At 37.3% G+C, this 9588-nt stretch overlaps 2 protein-coding genes across 2 annotated transcripts; both read left to right on the top strand.

Annotated features, from left to right (window-relative positions):
- Positions 1-2905: 2905 nt before the first annotated feature.
- Positions 2906-3844, top strand: LOC136700418 (olfactory receptor 10J4-like). The gene has a single exon (XM_066675763.1). The coding sequence runs from the start codon at positions 2906-2908 to the stop codon at positions 3842-3844; it is 939 nt and encodes a 312-aa protein (XP_066531860.1).
- A 4595-nt stretch (positions 3845-8439) lies between these two features.
- Positions 8440-9372, top strand: LOC136700541 (olfactory receptor 2F1-like). Its single transcript, XM_066675929.1, has one exon. The coding sequence runs from the start codon at positions 8440-8442 to the stop codon at positions 9370-9372; it is 933 nt and encodes a 310-aa protein (XP_066532026.1).
- The last annotated feature ends 216 nt before the right edge of the window (positions 9373-9588 follow it).

Raw genomic sequence — 9588 nt, 5'->3', positions numbered from 1 at the left:
ATTTAATGTAACTTGTCTTTTGTATGTTATGGATAAAATAAAGGATTGTTTTATGTATGTAGTTTGGAAATAGATTTATTGTCAGTTTTCATTAGAATAAATACATTACATAATATTTTAGGGAGTTTATTTCAAATTTTAAAGACTGCCTAGCTGTTTGATGTTGCTGTTGTCCAGGTGCTTATCATTGTATTAGTAAATTATATAAAGGCTTATATATTTCTTTAAAACACTTATTATACTCGGCTGCCGTTTGGTCAGTTGTATTAACAAATTAACAAACCTTATTAAACTGCATTTACCCTTTAGTGTTAAAACAGGACAGCCCTTATTTTCCTGTGGACAAATCAAAGGAGTGTGTATGAAAACAACAATATAAAAAACTTCATTTATACAGCAGTTTTCATCCATCCATCCATTTTATGTAAGTGCTTATGCAGTTCAGGGCGGCGGTGGGTCTGGCGCCTACCTGGAATCACTGGGCTCGAGGCAGGAACACACCCTGGAGGGGGCACCAGTTATTCGCAGGGTGATACAAACTCGCTCACACATTCACTCACACACTCACAACCATGGAGATTTTGTTTTTGGACGGTGGAAGGAAACCCACATGTATGCGGGGAGAACACACCAACACGGAGAACGTAGCCACCCAGAGCAGGACTCGAACACACAAGTGACACTACCTGTTGCTCCACCATGCTGCATAGAAACAAAACTAAATAAATAAATAAAATAAAATGCAGTATATAAATAATAATACTAATAAAATAAATAATACTATTAAAATAATAATACTACTAAAATAATAATAAAACATAAAGATTACCCGCTGGTAACAGGTAAAACCTCCTGTTACTGAACGGGTATTTGCAGAGGCTTCCCATAATCATTGATCATCACTCACAGGGCACGGCACACACACTAAATTGGGTCACTCAAGCACTCACATCTACCAACATGTATATTTGAAGGACCCTAAAGCACTAGGATGAAATCCACAGAGACACAGGAAGAACATACCACACTCCTCACAGTCAGTGACCATAGATCATCCCACCCAAGACCCTGAAGCTGTGTTGAGGTGACACCACCTGCAATGTCACCATTAAAGAATGATTTAATTCTCACTTTGGAGCAGAGTCCTCAGAGAGATTCCGAATAGTATGACGTATTCAGAAGGTTAAGATAAAATCCATAAAATAATCTTGAAATTGGTTCTAAAATTTTTAATAGAAAAATTGCAACATATTTCTTCAAAGCCGTATGTCAGTAATGTGGGACCATCTCCTGGGTCTGGAACTTCACTAAACATCTGAGTGTCAGATGTAATTGGTTATTTGATTTTAGTGGGTAACATTAGGATTGTCTGAAATGTTTGAGAACTAAACTTGCCTGTGTGATCAGTGAGAGTAATCAGTTGCAGTTGGGATGGCAGTGTAGAAAAGAGCTGTCAAGACAGACGCATTAGAACTTGAGTAATGTCCCATTCTTAATCCATAGGTTTTAATGTGGGTCCACCCTTTACAGCTATTACAGCTTCAACTCTTCTGACAATGCTTACTACAAGGTATAGGAGAGTGTTTATAGGAATTTATTTAACCATTCTTCCAGAAGTGCTTTTGTGAGGTTTTTTGTGAGACACTGAGGTTGGACGAGGCCTCGCTCGCAGTCTCCGCTCCAATTTATGCCAAAGGTGTTCTATCTGGTTGAGGTCAGGACTCTGTGCAGGCCAATTGGGTTTGGTGTGGAAGATCTTGTTTTGTGCACTGGTGCACAGTCAGAGCTGATTGGCCAGAGCCATGTAAATTACCACGAAACACAGAATCCACTCAAATCCAGCACAAACCTCCGCTTGTAAAAGCTTTTAAGTCACAGCAGCTTTAACATTTATTTTTATTGAACTCACAACCTCAAGGTGAAGAGGTTTATATGCTCGGATGAAAATTGCCAGTGAAAGCAGAACGTGCAACAAGTAAAACTGATCTGTGAGAACTGGGGAGTGGAGCTGTGTTCAGCCCAAAAAACTAAACAATATGCGAATATATGATGAGTAAACAGCCCTGCCAGGGGAAAAGTGACAAGCGTACCAGGCTGAGCCATGTAGCGCCCGTCCCAGGTGGCATAATGGGCCGAATCCAACTCCCGAAACACAACCCCACCATAATCCCCCCTCCACCTAACTTTACACTTGGTACAATGCAGTCAGACAAGTCCCGTTCTCCTGACAACCTATGTGCTTGTTTTTATGCACCTGTGGCCATGGAAGTGATTGGAACACCTGAATTCAATTATTTGGATCCATGAGTGAACATTTTTTGCAATATAGTGTACATTGACTCTGAGGTCCTGGGAAGGACCAGGGGAAGCAAGGTTACAGGGACAGGAAGATGAGGCAAAGTTTTCAGCTTCACATTTTCTACAGTGCTCACATTCATGGTTATATCAAAACTAAGCATGGGCATGAGGCGATTCTCATGGTAGGGGGCATGTGAGACCAGTCCCTGGACATTAGAGACCAGATTCACTTTCAGGTCATTGGTATATGGTTCCAGCCAATTCTTTCCAGTCAATTTTTTAATAGGCAGCTTGCAATATTAAAGAGAGGAGGGCTGCTTTACACAAGATCAGTCTAAAGCAACAAAACACAGTCCCATGGCCAGTCTATGTCATGAACACACCTAGTAGATATTTTAGTTAGTGTACTACAGTCTGTAGGCTGGGTTTAGTAATATGTCAATTATCCTGTAATCCACAAGAGGAAAATATGAGCAGATCAAAGGCTATAAATGAACAGTTGTTTTCCTCATCAGTAAATCACTCTACTCCCCCAGATCATATTCACCCTTAATTCCACCCATCAGCTATAATTTTACTCTAATATTTATGGAGAACTTGGATAATTATGGATTATTCTTCTAATGTTACATATTTGACTCTGGAAGGACATGTAGAACTGCAGAAATATAGATATGTTTACTTTATCATAACCTTCATTGTTTATCTGTTGATAATTTGTTGTAATATCGTTGTCATTTCTGTCATTTTAAAAAACAAATGTCTCCATGAGCCGATGTACATATTCATCGCTGCTTTACTGTGTAACACTCTGGTGGGAACCACAGCTCTTTATCCCAAACTGCTGAGTGATTTTCTCTCGGAGAGACAGATTATTTCTTTTGAAGCTTGTACTTTTCAGTCCTTCTTTATTTATACATGTGTCGTCTCAGAGTTCACTCTGTTATCAGCAATGGCCTACGACAGATATGTGTCCATCTGTAAACCACTGCAATATTCAACTCTTGTAAAAATGTCCACCGTTAAAAGGCTTTTATTTTTCTGCTGGTTATTGCCTTTATTGGGAATTGGAATCGGTGTGGTTTTAACATATCAACTGAAGCTGTGCAAATTTAAATTGAACAGAATTTACTGCAATAGTAATGGGCTTCTTAAATTAACATGTGAAGACACAACTTTAAGGAATTCATTTGGACTTTTAGTTTTGACAACTGCTGTGTTTCCACCTTCAATTTTCATAATTTTCTCATATGTAAAAATACTTAGAGTGTGTTTGAGGAATTCAAAGGATTTCAGAGCAAAAGCTCTACAGACTTGTGTTCCACATCTTTTAATTTTTGTTAGTGTCACGGTTACAGCATGTTTTGAAGTGATTAACAGCAAATTAGAAGGAAATGTGCCTCATATTGTTTCTATGATAATGTCAGTAGAAATCCTGGTCATTCCTCCTCTACTTAACCCTGTTATTTATGGACTGAAACTGCAGGAGATTCGGAGCATTATCATGAGAATGTTCTGGAAAGGAAGGACAAAGTTAACTTTTTAGATTTGTGTATTTTTGTTCTAGTGTCACTTGAGCTGTAAAAATCATTGCTTTCAATGAAAGTCATTTTATATATTTTACCTGGTAACAGTAGAAATTAAAAAAGGATGAGTAATGTTATATATATATATATATATATATATGTAATGTTATAACATTTACATTTTAATAGCTTATTTTAAGATTTTCTAAATCATCTGTGCTCTAAATACAATAATGTATACATCTGCAATATATATATATATATATATATATATATATATATATATATATATTTGTATATATATATATATACACAGTGGGTACAGAAAGTATCCAGACCCCTTTACATTTTTCACTCTTTATTTCATTGCAGCCATTTAGGATTGCAATGAATTTTACAAAAATTTCTACATTTCTGTTTTTTCTGTCAAGATGGGGGAGTGAGTGTACATTAATGAGAAATAAAATGAATAAAACTTTTTTGATTTTAGCAAATGGCTGCAATGAAAAAAAGAGTGAAAAATGTAAATGTGTCTGAATACTTTCCGTACCGACGGTATATAAATGTATTATTTTTTAATGCTTAATTTTTTTACAGCATTTTCCTGTCAAGATCTCGTAAGATTTTTTCTTTTCAAATCCAGGACATTCTCAAACCAAAACCTTGTCTCCACTGTTTATTTTGACATAATCTCAAAATACAGGCTGTTCTTCACCATGCTAAAATTTCAGTATGAAATGTACAATACTTATTGGGAAATTCCTGTTTCATATATTCCCATTGATATTTTGATAGAAAAGTATGTTTTTAGAAATGCTAATTATTGTCTTAACAGCAACAACATGTGTGTTATATGGCATAATAAAACACGATGAAATGCATGTATTTGATCTTACGCAGATACATGCAAAACACTTTATACTATATTCATATGACCTCAATGTCAAGTTTCATAACATAACTATAACTACATCTGTCCATAAGATACATTAGATTAAATAAGCAGGTTATAACAATTATTACATTTGCTTATTTATTTGTAATAATTGTGTGACACTTTACTTAATGCTGAATACTTTAAACACACACTGATGTAAGGTTCAGATTAATTTGTATAATATTCATAAATCCTGACATTACCATACACTGTACACAGTACACAATATACACTAAATTTAGAAAATAAATGCCACAATGCCACATGAGCTTGATTTTTATGTTACTGTATACACAGTAACAGTAAATAATGACAGAGTTTTTATGAGTTTCAGGAAGGACTGACCTTCACTTTTGTCTTACAAAGAAGAAAATAGATTCAGGACATATTAACCATTTATTTCCACAGGCAGGGGGTACATAAATGTAGAGATTGTGAATACAGTTATTCAGTTGCGCACACACCATATGAATTATCAGTATGAGAACACATGAAATGAAGTGTTCTACAAGAGCTGCGCATGAGAAGTTATCCCTTAATGGCATGTGTGAGCTAGAGATGTATAAAGCCCTAAGCATTGGTTTGTGGAGCACTGGAATGGTGTTCTGTGGACAATGTCCATACCTGACCTCACCAAAATCTGTTGCTGAAATATAAGGCTTGAGAGAAATTTACTTGGAGCTGGCTCAGGAGTAGGGTCTTTGGTACAACCTGCCAGACAGCAGTGTGACCAGGGTGTGATTTTCGTGGATGCAGTTTATGTACAGAGATCATGCTTGAATTCCTAAGGTTGCGGTTGGCGTATAGTTTTATAAGACATGGGAAATAGATCTCTGTGATATTCTGGATGTTCTGCACCACCCTATGTAGAACGTTCTGATTGGGATTAGTGTGATTTCCTTACTAGATGGTAATTTAAGGATGCTGGGATTCTCTGGGCCAGAGCTGATTTAAAATGGACTGAGTCAATGTGGAAAAGTGTCCTGTATCTGGCTAATCAAAATCTGAAATTCTTTTTTTGGAAATCATGGATACTGTCTCCTCCAGATTAAAGAGGAGAGGGACTAAGGGCTTGTTATAGGCACAACGTTCAAAAGCCAGCATTCATGATGGTATGAAGGGTCATTGGCATGGCATGGGTGACTTGTACATCTTTGATGGCACAATTAATGCTGAACAATATACAAGTCAGATTCCAAAAAAGTTGGGACACTAAACAAATTGTGAATAAAAACTGAATGCAATGATGTGGAGATGGCAAATGTCAACATTTTATTCGTAATAGAACATGGATGACAGAACAAAAGTTTAATCTGAGTAAATGTAACATTTTAAAGGAAAAATATGTTGATTTAAAATTTCACAGTATCAACAAATCCCAAAAAAGTTGGGACAAGTAGCAATAAGTGGCTGGAAAAAGGAAATTGAGCATATAACGAACAGCTGGAAGACCATTCATTCATTCATTCATTCATTATCTGTAACCGCTTATCCAATTCTAGGGTCGCGGGGGTCCAGAGCCTACCTGGAATCATTGGGCGCAAGGCGGGAATACACCCTGGAGGGGACGCCAGTCCTTCACAAGGCAACACAGACACACACACATTCACTCACACACTCATACCTACGGACACTTTCGAGTCGCCAATCCACCTGCAACGTGTGTTTTTGGACTGTGGGAGGAAACCGGAGCACCCGGAGGAAACCCACGCGGACACGGGGAGAACACACCAACTCCTCACAGACAGTCACCCGGAGCTGGAAGACCAATTAAAACTAATTTGGTCAATTAACAACATGATTGGGTATAAAAAGAGCTTCTCAGAGTGTCACTGTCTATCTGAAGCCAAGATGGTAAGAGGATCACCAATTCCACCATTGTGGCGCAGAAAGATAGTGCAGCGATACCAGAGTGGTGTTACCCAGCGTAAAATATCAAAGATTTTTAAGTTATCATCATCAACCGTGCATAACATCATCAAAAGATTCAGAGAATCTGGAACAATTGCTGTGCGTAAGGGTCAAGGCCGTAAAACTCTACTGGATGCTCGTGATCTCCGGGCCCTTAAACATCACTACACCTCAAGCAGGAATGCCACTGTCAAGGAAATAATAGAATGGGCTCAGGAATACTTCCAGAAAGCATTGTCAGTGAACACAATCCACCGTGCCATCCACCATTGCCAGCTGAAACTCTACAGTGCAAAGAGGAAGCCATTTCTAAGCAAGCTCCACAAGCTCAGACGTTTGCACTGGGCCAGGGGTCTTTTAAAATGGAGTGTGGCAAAATGGAAGACTGTTCTGTGGTCAGATGAGTCACGATTTGAAGTTCTTTGTGGAACACTGGGACGCCATGTCATCCAGACCAGAGAGGACAAGGATAACCCAAGTTGTTATCAACGCTCCGTTCAGAAGCCTGCATCACTGATGGTATGGGGTTGCATGAGTGCTTGTGGCATGGGCAGCTTGCATGTCTGGAAAGGCACCATTAATGCAGAGAACTGTGTCCAGGTTCTAGAACAACATATGCTCCCATCTAGACGTAATCTCTTTCAGGGAAGACCCTGCATTTTTTAACAAGATAATGCCAGACCACATTCTGCAGCAATCACAACATCATAGCTACGTAGGAGAAGGATCCGGGTACTGAAATGGCCAGCCTGCAGTCCAGATCTTTCACCTATAGAGAACATTTGGCGCATCATAAAGAGGAAGGTGCAACAAAGAAGACACAAGACGATTGAACAGTTAGAGGCCTGTATTAGACATGAATGGGAGAGCATTCCTATTTCTAAACTTGAGAAACTGGTCTCCTCTGTCCCCAGACATCTGTTCAGTGTTGTAAGAAGAAGTGGGGATGCCACACAGTGGTAAAAAATGGCCTTGTCCCAACTTTTTTGGGATTTGTTAGCCCAGGAGCTAAAACAGTCCATTATGCACTGAAAACAACAACTTGTGCATTATGAAATTAATAACATTATTCATTTGAGGAGACCCTGAAATGTTGAGCAGCAGAAATCTGATGACAAGCAAGAACCGGAAAACAGTTAATTTTCAAAACTACGGGAACTGACCTCACTAATTCCCATTCCTTTCAGAGTGTTGTTAAAAGCTAAAGTGATAAATACAGTGGACAACACATACATACATACATACATACCGCTTCTCCATTTCAGGGTCACGGTTGGACAACACATCAAGGTCTCAAATCTTTTGGAATGTGTTTGCATGAAATTTATAATAAATTAATAAATTAACCCACCTCTCTATTTTAACATTCAAAACATGTAGTTTTTGTACTATTTTAAATTAAATAAAAGATTTGAATAATTTGCACATCATTGCATTTTGTTTTTATGTGCATTTTGGGGTTGTATAAATCAGTTTTTCTTATTATAAAACAACCTTCAATTCTATAGCTCAAAGTTTTTGATAGTTGAAACATTAAAAAGACATGAACTGAAAGACATGCACACTGAAAATGTGCATAATCTGTCAGTCATTCTGGAGTCCACTGAGGAATTTATGACCACATATAAGAGTATAAAAGGACTCCACTGTACAGTCACATTCAATCCTAGGATTCTTCTCAGTGGAGAACTGACCATAGCACAGTCGGAAAATCCAATTCCAGATTTAGTCCACAAACTATCTTTATGGGTTACTGTGAGGAAAACCATGGATCTTTTTACTAACACGTCATTCATAACGCTGACAGGACATATAGAGCTGGAGAAATACAGATATGTTTATTTTATTGTTTGTCTGTTTGTTTATTTATTGATTGTTTGCTGTAATATTCTTGTTCTTTTTGTGATTTACACAGATAAACATCTCTATGAACAAATGTATGTCTTTATTGCTGCTTTACTGTTAAATTCACTCATTGGGGCAACTATATTTTATCCTAAATTACTTAGCGATTTTTTGTCTGAAACTCAGGTTATCTCTCGTGATGCTTGTATATTTCAGTCCTTCTTTATTTATACATACGCAGGTTCAGAGTTCACTCTGTTGTCAGCGATGGCCTACGACCGATATGTGTCCATTTGTAAACCACTGCAATATTCAGCTCTGGTGAAAATATCCACTTGTAAAAAGCTCTTGTTTTTCTGTTGGATTGTTCCTTCTTGTGAAACTGGGGTTGGGTTGATCCTCACCTATCAGTTAAAATTGTGTAGATTTAAGATAAACAGAATTTACTGTAATAACAATGTAATAGTTAAATTAAGCTGTGACAACACATCTATAAAGACTTCATATGGGATGTTTGCTTTTAGCGTGGCTGTGTTTCCTCCTGTGGTCTTCATCATCATCTCATACATCCAGATACTGAACATCTGTTTAAAGAATTCTAAAGATTTCAGAAGGAAAGCTCTACAGACCTGTTTCCCTCATCTTTTCACCTTCACCTGTTTCACAGTCACATCTTGTTTTGAAATTATTAACAGTTGGTTAGAGGCCAGGTTGCCTCCAGTTTTTTCCTTGTTGATGTCCATAATAAATCTAATCATTCCTCCTGTAATTAATCCAGTAATTTATGGACTGAAAATGCAGGAGATTAGGAAAAGGATAAAGAGAATTTTCTGGAAAACAAAGATTTTGTTTTAAATTCTGTAAATCATCTGCTGGATACAGTTTCACCTGTAGTTTAGGAAACACTTGAATATAGTATATATTTTCAGTGTAAATTTAAATAGAATTCAATATATCTTGAGTGTATGGAATATATTTAAAATTTGCTCTGATCTTCTTCTTCTGATTACTGAATTCAGATACCCGTTGTTCTAATATATTTAAAATAAATGTGTTACATGTTTCATTGTG

This window comes from Hoplias malabaricus, chromosome 6 (assembly GCF_029633855.1).
Source record: "Hoplias malabaricus isolate fHopMal1 chromosome 6, fHopMal1.hap1, whole genome shotgun sequence".
NCBI classification, from domain to species: Eukaryota; Metazoa; Chordata; class Actinopteri; order Characiformes; family Erythrinidae; genus Hoplias; species Hoplias malabaricus.
This window is presented reverse-complemented; position numbering and strand designations above follow the sequence as displayed.

Excerpts from the sequence above, each read along its gene's own strand:
- LOC136700541 (XM_066675929.1), top strand. The coding sequence starts at position 8,440 with ATGGATCTTTTTACTAACACGTCATTCATAACGCTGACAGGACATATA.
- LOC136700418 (XM_066675763.1), top strand. The coding sequence starts at position 2,906 with ATGGATTATTCTTCTAATGTTACATATTTGACTCTGGAAGGACATGTA.